Source organism: Rhinopithecus roxellana, chromosome 17 (assembly GCF_007565055.1).
Source record: "Rhinopithecus roxellana isolate Shanxi Qingling chromosome 17, ASM756505v1, whole genome shotgun sequence".
Lineage (NCBI taxonomy): Eukaryota > Metazoa > Chordata > Mammalia > Primates > Cercopithecidae > Rhinopithecus > Rhinopithecus roxellana.
The window spans coordinates 88,280,337-88,301,848 of record NC_044565.1 but is presented as its reverse complement, the minus strand read 5'-3'; the positions used below and the strand labels follow the sequence as shown (position 1 = coordinate 88,301,848).

Here is a 21,512-nt window from a genome sequence, read left to right as displayed (position 1 = left end):
AAAATGTTACAGAGATTAGCTTCTAGGATTTTTTAAAAATTAGAATTCATTATGTAATAATAATGCTTCATGCAAATTAAAAAGTACTGTTTTGGGATGGGGGACAGGTCATTAAAAACATATACATTTGGTACTTTACTTGCACTTAGCAAACTTACCATAAAAATCAAACATATTCTTTCAAGCATAAATCCCTCACACCAAAACAGAACTCTATTTCTGAAAACTCTGTTTCTGAATATTGTTCCTTTAACGATTTTAAAAGGTCTGAATTATTTTAAGAAAGAATTTTGAAATTAAGTTTCATGTTACCCTGGACCTTTTCAGGTGGTTCTAATAGTCTGTGATTTGAAAAGTCTGCTTACCATAACTCTAGTAGTTAAAGTGTCCCCACAATATATGCCATACACTTACCAGGGAGGTTGACTTCCATCAAGTATTTCATACACAGTATGTTGGGATGAAGATAGCAGTCTTCAGTTATGTCTGGAAAACGAGGCAAATCTAAAAATGTGCCAACTTCAATTGTTTTTTTATAGATATCCTCATAGTCAGGCCAAGACTGAAATAAAAGAGAGATCATCATAGTTGCAATTTTTGCAACAAAAATTATTTTAAAAAATATGTTCTGATTTAGAATGGCTATTATTAAAAAGTCAAAAAACAACAGATGCTGGTGAAGTTGTGCATAAAAAGGAACACTTATGCACTGCTGGTGGGAATGTAAATTAGTTCAGCCACTGTAGAAAGCAATTTGGAGATTTCTCAAAGAACTTAAAACAGACCTGCCATTCAACTAGCAATCCCATTACTGGATATATACCCAAAGGAATATAAGTCATTGACACATGCATGTGTGTGTTCATCACAGCACTATTTACAATAGCAAAGACATAATATCAACCTAAATGCCTACCAACAGCGGACCAGATGAAGAAATTATGATTCATATATACCATGGAATACCACACAGCCCTAAGAACAACATCATGTCCTTTGCAGCGACATGGATGGAGCTGGAGCCATTATCCTAAGCAAATTAATGCAGTAACAAAAATCCAAATACTGCATTTCTCACTTACAAGTGGGAGCTAAACATTGAGTACACATGGACACAAAGAAGGGAACAGCAGACACAAGGGCCTACTTGAGGGTGGAGGGTGAGGATCAAAAAATTACCTTTACTGCGCTTACTACCTGGGTGACAAAATAATCTATACATCAAACCCCCACGACATGCAATTCACCCATGTAACAAACCTGCACATGTGCCCCTTGAACCTAAACTCAAAGTCGGAAAGAAAAAAAAATTTCTGATTTAGCAAGTAATATGCTCCAAGCCAGAGTATTTGGAATGCTTAAGAAAAGAAAAAGGAACAGATAAAACAAACATGCATTCACTGAAAAAAATTTGGAATTTGGAGAAAAGTATGAAGGGAGAAAACCGCCATAAATCCTTAATATTTTAACTCAGCAATTTTAAATGATACTAAATGTGAAAAGCCACTAAAATTCCATTTGGCTCGTAAAACTCTTACTGGGTTTGACATGGTAAAATCACTACTTCTTGCCTTAGAAGAATCTGGAGAAAGGATGAAAGCTACAACCCAATCAGAGTTAAAATGTTTTCATGACTGCTCTGATACACAACTTCCCTCTCACCTTTCTCACCTGCACTCTCTCATTACTCTTCAAATTCAGAGCTAACAAATGCAGCTCACTGTTACATAATATTCACGTGCTTCTATATGGGAGTAACGCCAGGCTTTAAGTCTAGTAGTTAAAAATCCACAATTCAACTTTATACTAAACTAGCCCACATAAAAGTACGTAAGATTCTCTTACAAAGTTCAGGAAAGCTATGAACAAATACTAATATATTAATTCTGTCTAGCGTTTACTTTAAGAACTCAAAGTTTTTGCATATATCATTTGTATTTTTGCAATTTATAAACATTCCTAATATTAATACTGCATGTAATTTTTCATTTGCTCATCTATTCTCATAAAAAATTTTAGTTTAGAGCGGCCGGGCGTGGTGGCCCACGCCTGTAATCCCAGCACTTTGGGAGGCCAAGGTGGGCGGATCACGAGGTCAGAAGATCAAGACCATCCCGGCTAACACGGTGAAACCCTGTCTCTACTAAAAATACAAAAAATTAGCTGGGTATGGTGGCGGGCGCCTGTAGTCCTAGTTACTTGGGAGGCTGAGGCAGGAGAATGGCGTGAACCTGGGAGGCGGAGCTTACAGTGAGCCGAGATCGCACCACTGCACTCCAGCCTGGACACAGAGCGAGACTCTGTCTCAAAAAAAAAAAAAAAAAAATTAGTTTAGAGCCTATTCTATGCAAGGAATTGTGCAAAGTACTTTGGGAAATAAAAACATGAATAAGATAATCTCAGAAATAAAAAGATGAATAAGACAATTTCTTTAAGGAGTTGACAATCGAGAAAGGAGATAAGGCTTGGATAAATAACTACAGTACAAAATAGAAAGTTATTGGGTTATAACACACATGTGCTTGCAGGATTTCAGAAAACTAACATTTCTGATATGGTAGAACACTATTAAAATTGAGTCTAATAAAAAAATTTTGAAAATCCATTTTGCAGTATCTATTAAAGTTGAGTATATGTAGCTCTTAGGTCAAGGGAATTCTACTCCTAGCTATGTATACCCAGCAGAAATGTGTACCCATGACCATAAAAGACATGTACTAGGATGTTCATAACAACACTATTTGTGACAACTCTAGCCTGGAAATTACTCAAATGTCCATAAATTACTTATCTACAACAGATCAGTAAATTGTGATATAATCTCACAATTTGAACAGTATTCAGTAAGTGAATGTGCTGTTACAATGCAACAATGAGTCAATCTTCAAAACATAATGTTTCAAAGAAAAAGCCAGATGCAAAAGAGAACAATTCCATTTTATAAAGTATAAAACTCAGTAACTCTGTTCCCAACCTCTGTACTGTTAGAAGTCAGGATCTGATTACTCTAAGGGTGGGTTAGGACAGGACTAGAAGGGAGTACGCAGCAGAGCTCCTGGGGTGCTAGTAATGCTTCTCCATGAAGCTGGGTGCTGGGGATGTGACTGTGTTCAGGCTGTGAAAATTCATCACACTGTAATATACATTTATGATGTGTAGACTTTCCTGTGTGTCTATTTTACCCTCAATAAAAAGTAAAAAAAAAAAAAAAAAAAAAAACTTCATACATCACCTTTGTGGGAGAAATCATCGTTCAAATACAAAGGTGGAAAGACCTTAATGGTACAGGGGTATATGCTTATACAGAAACAATTACACTGTTAATTTTTAGAATTTATAACTATGCTTGATTTTCCTTTGCCTGAAGTTAAAATCTTCTCTGTATTATATTTATTTTGGTACAACTATTTCATAGTTAAACTCTTACATTTCCTTAGGAAAAATGCCTTCAGTTTACATTATATTATCAACATATGATTGATCTGTAGCTGAAGAATACAAAGTAATTTTCTGTTAATCCAAAGTAGCAACGTGGCATTTTAAGATTTTCTTTAAATGTTGGGATACAGTTAATCTACTTGTACACTAAAATACTATTAATTGTATTTTAATCTGTGAATTTTAAAAAGAGAAGAGAAAAATAAATTCTCAGCGACCTTTGAAAAGAACGTGCCTTCTTTTTATTTATAAAATTAATTAATTTAGACCTCTGGTTCATTCTGCACAGAATTTGAAAACATCTTTTCAAGCTAAGACAATTTAACATTACTAATAAGATTTATGGCAATCAATCCTTTTAAATAATGCAGGGTAAGAGATGCAATTAAGTACTTTTATCGGCAAACAAAACACTAGAGCGGTAAATGTTCCCCTTAGAAAAAAAATCATCTAAAAAATGATTAATGGATGATAAATTCATGACAAGTATGTGTAAAGTCATTAACGAAAAGTGACTTAGTAGGTTAAAAGGATTTAGCATATTTTCAAAAACTTCCACACTAAAAGCTGATACATCAAACTCAACATCTGGTGACAAAGAGGCCACTATTCTTTCAAACATGAATTGAGGAGAAAATAATTATCAAGTGTGCTTATCTAACTATTACCCTATAGATTAGATTCCAGATTCTGCTAGTCTCAATCAGTATTATAGATTTCATTTTTTAAAATTTCTTTTATTTTTAAACAGAACTAACTTTTCCTTTTTGAGTAACACTCAAAATATTTTTTTTTAAAGGTGGCTAAAGGGTTTCAATCCCATCCCATTTTCTTTTAACCAATCTTGTCTCACTGTTATGCATTAGGTTGTTTGCCATTTTTAAACCAGTATAAAAAAGCCATGATGAATGTATGTTAGCAACATTTAAATTTGATTATAAAAATAACACATCAACATTACAGAAAATTTAGGAAATATAAAATTCTATACTAAAAGATAATAAAAATCTCTGACAACTTGGAGAAACCCTCTGTTAGGATCTGGGTGGACTTTCCTCTCAGTTCATTTGGGCACATCCATATTTATAACATTGGGATTTAAATTCAACAGCCTATTTGACATCTCTACTTGGATTATCTCTCTAGTATGTCAAGCTTATGTATCCCAACATCTTCCACATCCCTAAATTTTAATCCCTCCAGCAGTGTTCCTTACCCAGTCACAAAAAGCAAACATTTAGGAACATCCTTGACACCTCCCTTTCCTCACACACCACATTCATTCCATTCCATAGACTGTTCACTCCACCTGCAAGCTTGGTCTTCAGTGATAGTCCTTCTCATCACAACTCTATCCCAGACCCTAACTATCAAAAAACTCCTGACAGCCCTATATCTGCTTCTACCTCTTTGCAACTGGGAGCCAGGGTAAGATTTTATTTTATTTATTATTTTATTTTTTTGAGACAGGGTCTCACTCTATTGCCCAGGCTGGAGTGCTGTGGCATGATCACACTCATTACAGCCTTGACCTCCTGGTCTCAAGTGATCCTCCTGCCTCAGCCTTCTGGGTAGGCTGCGACTACAGGCATGCGCCACCACACCCAGCTAATTTTTTCTATTTTTTGTAGAGATGGAGTTTTGTCATATCACCCAGGCTGGTCTTGAACTCCTAGGGTCATGCAATCCGCCTGCCTTGGCCTCCCAAAGTGTTGGGATTACAGGCATGAGCCACTGCACCCAGCCCAGGGTAAGATTATAAAATGAAAATCTGGTATGTCTTTCCCATACTAAAATCCCTCTAATAGTTTACATTGCTCTTAGACCAAGCTCCTGCCTGTCTGAGAGCTTTTGTAAAAACTGGATTAAGAATATAGTTTCGGCCGGCGGGCGCGGTGGCTCAAGCCTGTAATCCCAGCACTTTGGGAGGGCCGAGACGGGCGGATCACGAGGTCAGGAGATCGAGACCATCCTGGCTGACACAGTGAAACCCCGTCTCTACTAAAAAAAAAATACAAAAAACTAGCCGGGCAAGGTGGCGGGCGCCTGTAGTCCCAGCTACTCGGGAGGCTGAGGCAGGAGAATGGCGTAAGCCCGGGAGGCGGAGCTTGCAGTGAGCTGAGATCCGGCCACTGTGCTCCATCTTGGGCGACAGAGCGAGACTCCGTCTCCAAAAAAAAAAAAAAAAAAAAAAAAAGAATATAGTTTCATCTCCTGAATTTTGACCTAACATTATGTTTTCTGAGAATTTTCTAACGCCACGAGATAGCCTGTGAGAACATCATTTCGAGTGACTGTAAAATATTCTTCTTTATGAATCCATCATTTCCTTATTACTGGATATTTATGTTAGAAATACATATCATGCATCATATTAAGCAGCTAAGAAAACATGCTTTGATAGCCTGTTTCATGACTTAGGAAAACATTCATAGTACAATACTCAATTTTTAAAATGCAGGAGACAAATTTGTATAAATGCTTCAATCCTAATTTTGCAAATATGTTTATGCACATTAAATAAGACAATCAAAAACAGCAAATGTTAATGGCACTCATGAGAATTCAGACTGTAATTTTCATCTCCTTCTTTACACTTCTCATTATTTTCTACATTTCTAATTCTGAATACATTACTTTTATAATAAGAAAAAATAACATTCAAAAATATATTATGGTTGTCTAAAAAATTAAACACAGAGTTACTATATGATCCAATAATAGCACTTCTGGAATTGAAAGCAGGGACGCGAACAAATATTTGTATATCAATGTTCCTGTTAGCATCGCTCACAATAGCCAAAAGGTAGAAATGACCCAAATGTACACCAATGAATGGATGAACAAAATGTGGTATGTATGTACATAAATGTATATATATTTTATATAAGATAAAGCTAGATATTAGCAAGTAGTATAGATTTTGAATGTTTTATATACATCACAGAATATTATCCAGCCTGAAAAGGAATGAAATTCCAACACGAGCTACACTATAGGTGATCCTTAAAGATATTATGCTAAGTGAAATAAGCCAGACGCCAAACACAAACGGACAAATGTTGTATGAGTCTACATTTATGAGATACCTAAAGAAGTCAAATCCCTAGAGACAGAAAGCAGAATGGGGGTTACCAGATGATAAGCTGGTGTTTAATGCACTTGAGTTTCAATGTGGGAAGATGAAAAAATTCTAGAGATGGATGGTGGTGATGGATGCACAAAAATGTAAATACACTCAATACCACTCAGCTGTACACTTACAAATGGCTAAAATGGTAACTTTTATGTATATTTTGCCACCAAAAAAAGTATAAAATGGAACCTAAGTTATCAGACAAAGTGGCAGGAGAAGAAAAAAGAAAAAAGGAATCTAAGTAATGTCTGTCTAAAGGAAAAAAAAACACACACAACATGTTAAAGAGGTCATAATTAGAAGTGTAATAAAGCTGAAAATTTAAAAAAAATTCAGCATATATGAAATCTACAGACATTCAAAATTTATACCATTTGCTAATATCTACTTTTATTTTACACAAAACCTCTTATAAATAGAAATATACCTTTGGGGGAAATATGGAGTTACTGAACTATAATTATTAAAAATGTAACACCAAGAGATGTGTCTACATTTCCCAGAAGAAGAAGCCTGCCAGAATCTTATCCGTTAGACACAATGTACTCTGTCAGTGACTTACACAGAGAGTAGGGATACTTCTTTCTATCTTTTTAGCCTTGATTTTCACTATTTTCATACATGTTAAACTCATAGACCAGTTTCTCAATAGATATAGTTCCCAAACAGTTTTAAACAGAATCCTGTTTAAAACAACACATACTTAATAAGGTATAACAGCATTTTGTTTTATACTGACCTGTTGGTTATCTGCTAATTCTACCTCAACTTTTCTGTGGGACAAGGTGAAATAACAAAAGACAGACAGACATACAGATAAGGCTTATGTGCACTGCTCAAAGCACAGTCTCCATCAGAATCCCTTGCAAGATGCTTCCAAAAAACATCTTCTTAGATCCCATACTATACTTACTGAATCAATTTCTGACACTGGGTCTAAGAATCTGCAGTTTAAACCAGCTCTCCAGGATATTCTTAAGCACACTAAAGCCTGAGAGCGTCGAGATTAATGAAATTGCTACGGATCCCCAGAAAACAGAATAAGTCAGTTTCAGGAAACAAAAAATAAAATGCAGAGGCTATTTTTCTTGTAGACAGGAGGAAGTGCTCAGATAGTTTAACTCTCAAAGTTTGGAAAGAGAGGCACATATACACATTCCAGTGAGGCTAAGATGATGGTAGCCGGGGGAGGGGGGGAGGGGCATGGGGAAGTGGGCCAGGAACACAAGAAAACACCAGCTGGCTTCTCTCCCTCATGCTGTCTGGGAGGGAAAAGTAGAAATGAGGGAACCTGATCATTATGCTCACCTCAATTTCCCTCAACTAGACTTGAAACCTGTCAGATTATTATGCTAACAAAGATTGCACAAACAATCCCAAGCATTACATGTGGCCTACAGAGTAAGAAGGTGAATAAATCTAGAGTCAGGTTTGAAGACTCTGGGCAGATCAAAACAATCCAATAAGGCCTTCATTTGAAGGTGCTTAAGAAGTGACTGACAGCTCTGGAGGAGACTTTTTCTTCCTTCAACCAAAAGAAATCCAGTTTCACAAAGGGTGTAAGACTGCTCCAAGGCAAAATGAATCATCCTGGCTAAGTGCCACGCAGTGGGTTTGGCTGACCCAGTATTACATCTTTTCTTTTTACTCATTCGGGGAGAAGATCAGAATGCTGTTGATCAACTTTCAAAATATTGGAGATGTACTTCAGAATAAATTTCCAGTTTCCTCTTTATCCCTTCTTGCTGAGTCTAGTGAGGGATGACGAAATGACTAACTCTTGAGAGGATTGAGAAACACTGCCAAGGACTGTGGTAGAACAGTATCTATGTTACATATTATCTATTTTTAAACTGATCTGTAGGTTTAAAATATATAAAGAAAATCAAGGCTGAAAAGATAGAAGTAGACCTATTGTAAGTCACTGACAGAATAAATTGTATCTAATACAGCCAAGTATGTCTAGACCAAATACTTTGGTTCAATCAATGATCTGATTATTTGGTATGCTGTGAAAAGATGGTGCCCCTGAAAGATAACTAGATTTTCAGTTTATTCTACGAGGTAAACTGAAAGATTTTTTGCTAGAAGTAAATACGGCTTCAAGTTAGCACCACACTCCAGAAAGTTGAGTCACAAATGGAGCAGCAGAAGAGGCAGAGGCAGAAAAAGGAGAAGAGGGTTATCTCCAAATTAATTTAAGTAAATGAAACGAACTGGCTATCTACCTGGGCTCACGAATCACAACTAAGAAAAAGGAGATGGCTGGAAAGACTAAAATTTAATTTGCACACCTCTCCTGAGCTCTGCTCCTAAGTCAGGGTAATGGCAGGAAGACTGAGACTCTCACGCTGCTTGGAAAAAGAAAACAAACCACATCAACACTCTCTGTATTCCATGTCCCTCTGCTTTAAGTGAGGTTTGCCAGATTTGTTGTAATTAAGACTGAGGGGCCACTGAAATACTAACACAACAACTTAATGGAAAGAAACAGCTCACCTGGGATAAAGGTTTGAAAAGGGTTTTTTTTTTTTTTTTTTTTTTTTTTGGTTTTTAGATGTGCTCTCAACTTTCTGGAATAACAAAAATAAAACAAAACCAAACACAGAAGGAAAACAGTCCCCAGCAGCCCACACACAAAACTCCACTGGCATATCTTCATCGCCATCTCCTAGCACAATTGCACCTTTTGTCATTTCTGGTGGAGGTACAGCTGCTGAAGAAGCCAAGACTTAGTGGAGAAAGCTAAGGCATGGAAGGGGGGAAGAAAATGCTTCCTTTGTTAATGAAAAGCCGTTTCCATTTAAAAGTTTCAACATACTATAGAATAGTGAATGCACTTTTGTGAGCAAAAGCAAAAAGCACACAATGAAGAAAAGCTGCCTGTCAATTAAATCAACAGTCATCTGAAGGCAACACAAACCACCTCTTCTTGAAATAAGAGGGAAGGAAGGGAGGAAAGCAGGGAGGGAGTGTGGACATTGACTACACTTGGCTGAGGATGTGTCTAAAAGGTATAATAAATGTCACATACAGGGCTTCTAGAGTGATACAGGTCCATTTCATTACAATAGTAAGAAATCACAAGTTTAATACTTTTTTTAAAAGACCACAAAGCTACAATAAATTGTTCCAGCATGCATTAAAAACAGAGTGCTTGGGAAAGCATTTTATTGAATTTCACAAATTTACAGCGAGTTTATTTTCCTTCATGAAGCAATACTTTAAGACAGGTAAGGACAGGCTGGAGTTTCTGTTACACAACAGCAGGCTCCTGTGATAAACCTGATTACAATACCCTGTCAGAGGCAAACTTCCTGCTCAGCTATTTAAAAAAAAAAAAAAAAAAAAAGAGTGCAGTGCCTCACCCTTACTTACTCTTATTGTTGTTTTGAGGCAAAGATTCAGCAGAGAAAAAGCTAATGCTAAGTGCACCTGTTAATCCAAACAGATATCAAGACTCTCTATAACAAAGGAAAATTAACGAGGAATAAAACTACCAGAAGTAATGACAAAGCACTGTAATAAATAATTACAGTGGAAAAAGAATAACATGAATTCCACATGTATCATGATGCATAAATAGTTAACCTTGCATTTTTAATCTGCTAGACTTTTCTTAATGACAGTAAACCTACCATGTAGTAGAAAAAAATGTTTTTTTTTTTTCTTTTGAGACAGGGTCTCACTCTGTTGCCTAGGCTGTAGTGCAGTGGCACAATCACAGCCCACTGCAGCCTCCACTTTCTGGGCTCAGGTGATCCTCTCACCTCAGCCTCCTGAGTAGCTGGGACCACAGGCAGGTGCTGCCACATCCAGCTAATGTTTGTATTTTTTTGTAGAGTCAGGGTTTCACCATGTTGCCCAGGCTGGTCTCAAACTCCAGGGCTTAAGGGCTACTCCCGCCTCAGCCTCCCAAAGTGCTGGGATTACAGGCGTGAGCCACCATGCCCAACCACAAAAAATTTTTTTTTTATGTTCAAAATCTAGTCTTTTGGGGGTTTGTGGCGAACATATTGCTTTATGTGAAATATAGTCTTGGCCCTGAGTACGAGGCCTTTTTAGAAACGTGTTGTCAACTTGCACAGGCAAACACAAACCTTATAAACAAATACAAAATTATGAACTGCTGACCAATGAGGATTTGCCAACTGAACAGGAGATAATAATTTGTTTTGGCCCCAGGATCAGAGCTGGTAAAAACCTATTGGAGTCCTCCTTAATATGTGTCTGTTCTCCAAACACTCTGCTGATTGTTGCATAGCCATGTTCCAATTTCACATATCTGTAGCAATGAAGTTTAAAAGATGGTATCAAGGAGAGTAGATAATCTCAAAATAATTTCTATTTGATTTTGGAAGGGTTATATGATTACTGTTGCAGCAGATTTACCTCTGCCATTACTTGGTTTAGTTTAGGCTAGTGTAAAACCAAGTTCCCATTCTCTCCTGCTGGGAGGGAGAGCTGAGGGAACCCCAGGCATACTGGATACTGGGGCATACTGGCCCAGGATGAAACAAAATCACAGGTAATCCACACAAAATCATCAGCTTCACTTAGCAAACATGAGGTATGATTCTAAAAGAAATATAAATGTAGCCTCAGATATATTTTCTAGCCTGAGTAATTCACTATTGGTTTCAGCATATCGGTAAGAATCTGAACTGGTAACTTTTTCATATGAATGATACTGACACTCCCATAACTCTTATTTTTAAATGTCCTTGCTTACAAGCAGAAGTTATGTCCCTTATATATTTACCACTAAAATTTAACAGAATGTTTTTTCTTTAAATTTTTCTTAACCAAATGCCACTATTTAGTGGCTTTCTGATATATTGTGTAATAAATACATCAGAAGCAGTCTGGAAATTTCCTACCTGTGTGAGAAAAACTCCCCAACAGATCAATGTGAATTTTTCTGAAAATAAAGTGTTTAAACTTACTGTTTTATAGCTATTTCAAATCACGTAATTAATAAACACAGGCTGTCCTTATTTTGTAGACGGAATTACAGGTTTTATAGAATCTATAATATAGATAATAAAATAGAAGCATTAAATATGGTCTTTATGCTCAATTAATTTACACTTTTAGTTAGGGATGTAAGACATACACAATCAAACCATGCATGACATACTCTCTTTTACTCCTCTCTTTTATAAATTCTATTTAGACAACATCCTTTGCTGCCTTTGAAATTTTGAAAAATGCAAAATAATACATACACTATATCTGTAAGCTATGAAGCATGATAATAATAAACGCCTACGAATCCACTACCCAACTTAAGAACTAAAACATCATCAATATTGTTTTATCTACCAGCGTACTTCTTCCCTGTCCCATCCCTCTGTTTCCCCCTCCAGAGGTAACTACTTTACTGAATTTTGCTCATTGTTAACTTGCCTTTTAAAAAGACAGTATTATACCATAGTATGTACTTTTCTGAGCTTTGCCTTTTTTTTTTAAGTTATGATTATTATTTGAGACAGGGTCTTGCTCTGTCGTCCAAGCTGGAGTGCAGTGGCATGATCATAGCTCACTGCAGCCTCGACCTCCCAAGGCTCAACCAATCTTCCCACTTCAGCCTCCCTAGTAGCTGAGACAACAGGGCGAGCCACCATGTCTAGCCTGAGCTTTGCCTTTCACACTCTATATAATGTTTCTTAGGTTCATTCACGTTGCTTGTAGCTGCAGTTCATTAATTTTCATAGTGGTTTAATGTATCATTATATGACTATATCACATTTTATCCATTTTCCTGCTGATAGACATTAAGATTGTTTCTGGTTTGGCTTATTTTTTCATTACTTAGCTACCTTGTTTTAGTCTTTTAAAGTACTCAGGAGTAATATAACTTATAATCAATGATTATAACTTATAATCAGGTCAGGATGGATATAACTTATAATCAATGATTCAGAAATAAAATTACACAGATACACAAGTAGTTAAATAGAGAAAATGGCACAAATGTTCAAACAATGGTATAAAATGCTAACAACAATTAAATCTGGGTACAGAATACATGTGTATTCTTTGTACTATTCTTAGTTTTGCAACTTTTCTATAAATCTAAAATTATTCCAAAATAATGTTTTTAAAGTGCTCTCCAAGATGTAAGTGAAAAAAAGCAAAGTGCAATGGTTGCTACCAAGACATAACCTCATATTATTTCTATGCTTGTATCTTCCACCAAAATCTCTAAGAAGTCTCTCTACCTTTTTACCCTGTCCCTTCATTCAAAATTAATTTAAAAAGATGAAAGGTAACCGTTGGTAAGGATGCAAAGAAAAGAGAACTCTTGTACATTGTTGGTGGGAATGTAAATTACTGTAGCCATCATGGAAAAACTTAAAACAGAACCACCATATGACCCAGCAATCCTACTGCTGGATATATATCCAAAAAAACCAAAATCAGTATGTTGAAGGGGTTCACTGCAGCATAATTCACAAAAGCCAAGATATGGACTCAACCTAAGTGTCCATCGATGGATGAATGTAAGAAAACATAGTACTGATACAGAATGGGAAACCATTCAGCCTTAAATTCAGAGGGAAATTCTGTCATTTGCAACAACATGGGTGAACCTGGAAGGCCCATAAGTAAAATAAGCCAGGCATAGAAAGGCAAATACTGCACGATCTCACTTACAGGAAGAATCCAGGCCTGGGTGAAGCTGAGGAGGGAGGGAATGGGGAGATGTTGGTCAAAGGGTACAAAGTTTCAGAAGACAGAAGGAACAAGTTTTGAGATCTACTGCACAGCAGAGTGACTACAGTCAATAATAATGCATAGTCATGCGTAGCTTAATGACAGAGATACTTTCTGAGAAATGCATCATTGGGCAATTTCATTGTGTGAAGAGTGTACTTATGGTACAGCCCACTATACACCTAGGCTATATGAGATAGCCTATTACTCCCAGGCTACAAACATGTATTGCATGTTATATACTGCTGAATGCTGTAGGCAACTGTAACACAATAGTAAATATTTACATATCTACACATAGAAAAGGTACAGTAAAAATACAGCATAAACTGTACACTTCTATAGGGCACTAACCACGAATGAAGCCTTTAAGACTGAAAGTTGCTCTGGGTGAGCCAGTGAGTGAGTGGTGAGTGAATGTGAAGACTTACAATATCACTGCACACTACATAAATGCTGTACACTTAGGCTACACAAAATTTATAAAAAATATGCTGCTTTCTTCAGTAATAAATGAACCTTAGCTTACTGTATCTTTTCTATATAAACTTAAAAAAAAGTTTAACTTTTTGACTCTTGTAATAAAACTTAGTTTAAAACACAAACATACTGTACAGCTATACAAAAATGTTTTTTTCTTTCTATCCTTATTCCATAATAAACTTTTTTCTATTTTAAAAATTTTTATTTTTATTTTTTTACTCTTTAAACTTTTTTGTTAAAAACTAAAACACAAACACACACGAGCCCAGGCCTATATGGGGTTAGGGGCAGTAACACGCATGGAGCTGTCATCGCCCGTGGTAACAATGCCTTCTTCTGGAATATCTCCTAAGGAACCTGCCTGAGGCTGTTAACTTTCTTTTTTAATAAGTAGAAGAAGTACACTCTAAAGTAAGGATTACAAGTACAGTAAATACATAAATCAGTAACAGTAACACAGTTATTATCAAGTATTACATACTCCAAATTATATAAATGTATGAAATTATCACATGTACCCCAGAAACAGGCAGATATATCAGGCATCATTTTTAATCTTTAATTTAAAAAATTAAGCATACCAAAAAAAATTCTTACACCTTAGAAGGAAATAAAGTTGGGGAATAAAAGAAACAGGACAGTAATTTTAAAAAGGTATTCTGTATCATACATAATTATATATGCTATACTTTTCTACCACTGGCAGTATAGGTCTGTTTATAGCAGCATCACCACAAACACAGAAGTAATGTGTTGTGCTAAGAGGTTATGAAGTCTACAACATCATTAGGTGACAGGAATTTTTCAGCTCCATTACAATCTTATTAGACCACCGCTGTATATGTGATCCATTGTTGACTGAAACAGTTATACAGCACATGACTGTATTGTATAATTTAAAGTAAGAGAGTAGGCCAGGCGCAGTAGCTCACGCTTGTAATCCCAGCATTTGGGATCTAAAAATGAGTATTTGAAACACTTCTGTTTCTGCCCATGAAGGATTACCGACTATGGGAAGTGACCTTCCACCGTATCCAACAGAGAACTGGAAAATATATATGAAAGGACAGGTTTAAGCATTGGACAACAGACAGCATGGGACACTAATCCTAAGAGAAGAGAAACAAATGGCCCCAGCTTACTGCCTGGAGGAGTTTCCAAACTGCAGTGCAGTGCAAGGGTGGAAAATGAAACAGAGCTAAGTGGTCTTGATGGGCTGAGGAGACAGAGACTGGAGTTTCTGGAAGCTGAGGTGGCTAAAATTTGCAAGCTTAGTACCAGAAAGGACAAAATTGCACAGACAGAGAGATCCAGAGACCTGCAAAGGAGCCATCTCACATGTTTGGCTGGGTATCAATATGTGCATGTGTGAGAAAATATCTGAGGCCAGGGAAAAAAATAACAGAAAAGCAGTAGAGCAAACAATTTCCAAAGCTCACAGAAGGCAAACAGTCAAAGTGCAGAGACTTCGTAATATCAGGGGCACTGGGTAGAGTCTTTAGTAGGGATATACCTTAGTAGTAAGGCTAAAATAGTCCCAGAAAAAAGGGACTATTAATAACAAACCACAAAAAACTTAAAAACAAGCTTCTAAAGGATTAAACTGTTCTTCAAGTTACTTAATTATATACTAGAACAAAAAAATCTAGCACTCAACAACGTAAAAATTACAATGACTGCATCTAATAAAAAATTACCAGTCATGCAAAGAGGCAGGAAAATATGATATATAACCAATCAATAAAAACAGGCCGGGCACGGTGGCTCACGCCTGTAATCCCAGCACTTTGGGAGGCTGAGGCGGGTGGATCATGAGGTCAGGAGATCGATACCATCCTAAAACACGGTGAAACCCCGTCTCTATTAAAAATACAAAAAATTAGCCAGGCGTGGTGGCGGGCGCCTGTAGTCCCAGCTACTTGGGAGGCTAAGGCAGGAGAATGGCGTGAACCCAGGAGGCGGAGCAGACCCAGACATAACAAAGACAACGGAATTGGTAGACAAGGGTTTTAAAACATCTATTACAAATATTGTCAATATAGTCAAGAACATAAAAGAAAACAACATAATGAGAAGAGAAAGAGAAGAAATAAGACTAAAATGGAAGTTCCAGAAATGAAAAATGTAGTATCTGAAATGAAAAACATATTGAATGGGTTTAACGACACATTAGAAGATACTCAAGTAAAGATCACTGAATTTGGAGACATAACAATAGAAATTATCAAAACAAAACATACTAAGCACAAAGTCCGGAAAAATTAAAAGAAGGAAAAGCCTCAGGGAGCTATGGTACCATATCAAGTGGTCTAGCATGTAATTAGTGTCCCAGAAAAATGCAAGTGGAGGACAAAAAAATTTAAACAAATAATGGATGAAAAATGTCCAAGTCTGATGAAAACTGCACACCCACAAATCTAAGGTAAATAAAACCCAAGCAGAAGGCTAGGTGCAGTGGCTCCCCACCTGTAATCCCAGCACTTTGGGAGGCTGAGGAGGGTGGATCACCTAAGGTCAGGAGTTCAAGACCAGCCTGGCCCACATGGTGAAACCCCATCTCTACTAACAATACCAAATTAGCCGGGTGTGGTGGCGCATGCCTGTAATCCCAGGTACTCGTGAGGCTGAGGTAAGAGAATCACTTGAACCCAGGAGGCAAAGGTTGCAGTGAGCCGAGATCACGTCACTGCACTCCAGCCTGGGCGACAAGAGCAAAACTCTGTCTCAAAAAAAAAAAAAAACAAAAACAAAAAACAAAAAACAAAAAACAAAAAAAACAAACCTAAGCAGAAGAAACATAAAATAAAGAAAACTGACAAGGCACATAATAATCCAATTGGTGAAATCCAGTGATAAAGAGAAAATCTTAAAAAGCAGCTAATGGATAAAAGGCACATTATATAGAGAACAGTAAAGATAAGAACTATAGCAGATTGACATCAGAAATTAGGCAGGCCTGAAGATAATGGAATGACATCTTTAAAGTACTGAAAAAAAGGTGTGAGACTAGATCTATACCTACTGAAAATGTCTTTCAAAAATTAAGGCAAAGTTAGGACTTTTTTAGAACAAGAAAAGCCACAATAATTCACTGCCAGCATATCTGTACTCAAGAAATGTTAAACGACGTTTTTTAGACAGAAATTGGAATCTAAATAAAAAGATTACCAGAAATGGCAATACACAGTTAAACATAAAACGATTTTTCTCATTTTAAATCTCTTGAAAAGATAAATGATTGCTTACAGAAAAAAAAATCCCAATGCATTATGGGACTTACAGTAAGGTAGAAGTGAAATGTTTGACACTCAAGGATGGGAGGAGGGAAGTGGAAGTCTTCTGCTGTAAGGTCTTATCCTATACAAGTAATGTTATGTTATTAGTTGAGGCAGACTGAGAAAAGGTAAAGATGAACACTGTAAACCCTAGAGCAACCACATAAAAAAGAAAACAAAGCGGTATAGTTAATGAATCAACAGTGAAGATAAAATGAAATTATAAAAAAATTCTTAATTAAGCCTGGGCATCCTTGCAAGACCATGTCTCTAAAAAAATTTTTTTAATTAGTTGGCTGTGGTGGTATGTGCTTGTAGTCCTAGCTACTAGGGAGGCTGAGGTAAAAGGATTGCTTAAGCCCAGGAGTTTGAGGTTACAGTAAGCTACGATCATGCCACTGTACTCCAGCCTGGGTGACAGAATAAGACCCTATCCCTTAAAAAAAAAAAAGAAACAAAACAAAAAAATTCTTAATTCAAAAGAAGGCAGGAAAAGAAGAAAAAAAGAAAAAAAAGAGATGAGACAAGTAATAGCAAAATGGTAGATTCAAACCCAACTATATTGATAATTTCATCAAATGTAAATGGCTTAAACACACAAATTAAAAGGCAGAGATTATCACTTAGATGTTTAAAAATCAACACCCAATGACATATTAACTACAGAAAACCACTTTAAATACAAAGACACAGATAGGTCAAAAATAAAAGATTGGAAAAAGATATGCTGTGTAAACATCAATTAAAAAAAACCTGGAGTGGCTATATTAATATCAGACAAGTAGAAATAGCATCAGGAGAAAAAAATGACATTAGATAATGATAAAGGAGTCAATTCATCAAGAAGACAGAATACTACAAATGTTACACACCTAGTAACAGAGTTCCAGTAACAGAAGCAAAAACTGATAGGATGTGAAAAAAAGTTGCAATCATAGTTGGAGATTTCAAAACTCTTCTCTCAGTAACAGATGAGTAAAAATTAGTATTTGAATGGTTTCAGATCAAACAGCAAGTAAACATAACTCATTTAACCTCTTAATTTAAAAAACTTGTCGCAAACTGTTAAAACTTGAAAGAGGAAGGAAACAGTTTAGATGTGATACAATACTGAGAAAATAATATTTTAGGTTGAAACTGTGAATTGCTGTCAGAAATAAATGCGGCCATTATAGTTGTAGGTACTTCTGACCACAATGCCCATAGGTGGGCAATGTAAATCTTTTTTTTGTTGCCTGGTTGGAGTGCAGTGGCACGATCTCGGCTCACTGCAACCTCCACCTCCCAGGTTCAAGCGATTCTCCTGCCTCAGCCTCCAGAGTAGCTGGGACTAAAGGTGTGCGCCACCACACCCAGCTAATTTTTGTACTTTTAGTAGAGACAGGGTTTCACTATGTTGGCAAGATGGTCTCGATCTCCTGACCTTGTGATCCGCCTGCCTCAGCCTCCCAAAGTGCTGAGATTACAGGCATAAGCCACTGCGCCTGGCCGGCAATGAAAATCTTAACTAAAGGCATGAGCTAGGCTTCTGGGAAATGTAAGCCACGATGGCTATCACAGAAACAGTCTCTTAATTTGGTGTATTGTATCTCTCTCTTGCAGTCCCCTAAACATTTAGTAATAATGGGATCTATTACTATTTGGAAGAACACATAGAATAAATTTTTGAAAATAATTACTTTTTTTTTTTTTTTTTGAGACGGAGTCTCGCTCTGTCGCCCAGGCTGGAGTGCAGTGGCCGGATCTCAGCTCACTGCAAGCTCCGCCTCCCGGGTTTACGCCATTCTCCTGCCTCAGCCTCCCAAGTAGCTGGGACTACAGGCACCCGCCAACTCGCCCGGCTAGTTTTTTTTGTATTTTTTTAGTAGAGACGGGGTTTCGCCGTGTTAGCCAGGATGGTCTCGATCTCCTGACCTCGCGATCCACCCGTCTCGGCCTCCCAAAGTGCTGGGATTACAGGCTTGAGCCACCGCGCCCGGCCGAAAATAATTACTTTTAAATAGTGAAATTTGATGTCTGTGTGAGTATATTTAAAATGAAACTAAACTTCTTAAAAAGGAAATTCCTGGTTAGATACCATTTCCAAGCATACAAACTCAGCACAGGAAGCAATATCCTCTGCAAAAAGTTGAATATATGGTAACTGAAATTATGAAATACCATCATCAGAAACAAGATACATTATCCCTTCCCATATCCATGGGCTTCCTGGAACCTAATTTGAGAAAACCTAGAAATGAAGGAGGGGGTATAGCTTAGAAGTAGAGCACTGGACAGCAGATCAAGAGAAAACCTAGAAATGAACACATTCAAAAGTTAACAGAATCTTAAAATGGAACCCTTATTTTCCAAAATGGTACATTTTTTTTTTTTTTTTTGGATCCAAACAGCTTAATTACCCTCTTAATCCCTATCTTCGGGGAAAAGTTTTTCCAGTCTGGAAGGGAGCCTACTGCCATTTGAATATCTGCAATATGTCTGCATTTTGAATATACTGTCTCAAATAATCCCCATGAAAAATCCTAATGAAGAATAGGTTTACTTATTCCCAAGTCATATTTCTTCTTAGGTTTGTTTTCTTATTGGAAAAATAACAAAAGTGGACTAAATGATTTCCAAATTTCCCTCCAGCTTTAATAATTCATGATTCTACATAAAATATTCTGGTGTCTGTTCCTGAGAAACTTATAATTTGGTTAGTGAGTTAAAGATAACAACATGATGATTTCAGGCACTAGCAAAACATTCAAATAACCTTAACTAAGCAAAAACTATCAATATAACTTGAGTAGTGAATAGCTCTGAGAATTGTTGGAGATTAAGGGAGAGAAGGAGAAAGTGGAGGGAAGGAAGAGGAAGTGGGGAGAAAGAAGGGAGACATACAGAAGACAGACATTTTTATTAACCAAGACAAAGCTTATAGCTAATGCAAAAGTAATAACTTAGTTCCACTAGTCACTCTAGGAAAACTGAGTAACTGTGAAGACATAAAGATACACACCTAGAATGAGGGAACCAAACGCCCAAGCTTGCTTTCTGCTCTCCAAATCTATTGGAATTGCTCCCACTCAAGTTGTTCTAAGGGTGAAACCAGTTTTGCTTTAAAAATCTAATGTTTCTACAAAGCACTCACAATGACCCACATTCAAAATAAACCATGAATTAATTACATTTACACAATGTTTTTCATGTGGAGGATCAATTATTCTTTCTGTACCAGTGTCACCCTCTATTTGTGTCATGTATAGTTTACAAAGTTCTTTCACACCTGTGATCTCATGTGATCCCTGCTAAACCTCTGCAAGATAAATAGTTCAGCTGATATCCCAATTTTACATATAAAGCAGACATCTCGGAAAGACAGAATGCCTTGCCAAGGTCACACAGATGGTAGTCTGACTTGGAACTACAGTATTTAGGCTTTTTACTCATTGTACCATCTTTCAGCCTGTTTGCCTACTTTCTGCCCTTGTCACTATCCTTGTTCTTCAAAACACTTAAATAGGTTCTATGAAGATATAGTAAGGATTTGTTACACTATACTTCTATAAAGCACTAATTTTGGAGCATTGAGCCAGAAGGAAATGGATGACTAGAAATACAGCAGAATATGCATGGAACATACCATAACATTTTATATCTCAGGTTATTAAATACTGGCAGAATTTGCATTGAGTTAGAATGTAGGTCACTATGAGTGATTCAGAGTGGGAAGCTCCTCCCTGTGGGCAGGTCGTCCTGAGAGCACAAGGAAGCCCAGGTCTACAGCTGTGGCTTGGGTGGCTGCAGCAGCATCCAGGGAGCTCCCACCTCAACTCAGAAGGGATGACCAACTTTAGAGAGAAGCAACCCACTCCAGGGCCTCCTCTCTGCTGAGAGCTGGGAAGACGATGGGATGTAGAGGGGAACAACCCACTCCAGGGCCTCCTCTCTGCTGAGACAGCTGCAGAGATAATAGGATGACCTGCCTGCAGAGAGGAGCTTCCCATTCCAGAGCCTCCTTTCTGCTAGGAGCTGAACACTCATCAGGACACCCTGGCTGTGGAAAGGAACTGCCCACTGTGGGAGACTGAGCTATTCTATCACTCAATAAAGCTCCTCTTCATCTCGCTCACCCTCCACTTATCTGTGTACCTCATTCTTCCTGGTTGCAGGCCATGAACTCAGGACCCACAGAATGGCAAGGCGAAAACATCTGTAACATAAACAGTGTTGAGACATGCCCCTTGCTCACCATGTTGTGGGCAAAGAGAAGGAAAGAAGAGCCGCAGCCCTTCGGGGAGTCCAGACGTGGGAGCTCCCCGAGCCAGGGCTGTGACTCCCTCTTTGAGGCCCTGTGGTTCCTGGCATCTCCAAGCTCCCAGGCACCACCATGTCCCCTAGTGCCAGCTGTGGAAACTGCTTGCAGCGTGACTGGTCTGGCCGCAGCCTCGCAGAGAGCTGGCAATCATGCTGGCACC

At 37.4% G+C, this 21,512-nt stretch overlaps 1 protein-coding gene across 1 annotated transcript in view; it reads right to left on the bottom strand.

Annotated features, from left to right (window-relative positions):
- LOC115894178 (TATA box-binding protein-associated factor RNA polymerase I subunit B-like) overlaps positions 1-21,512 on the bottom strand; it is a 61,248-nt gene that overhangs the window by 4,917 nt on the left and 34,819 nt on the right. Inside the window, exon 9 of the mRNA XM_030920526.1 lies at positions 415-562. Within this exon, the coding sequence (XP_030776386.1) occupies positions 415-562 (148 nt within the window). The remainder of the gene's footprint in view (positions 1-414; positions 563-21,512) is intronic.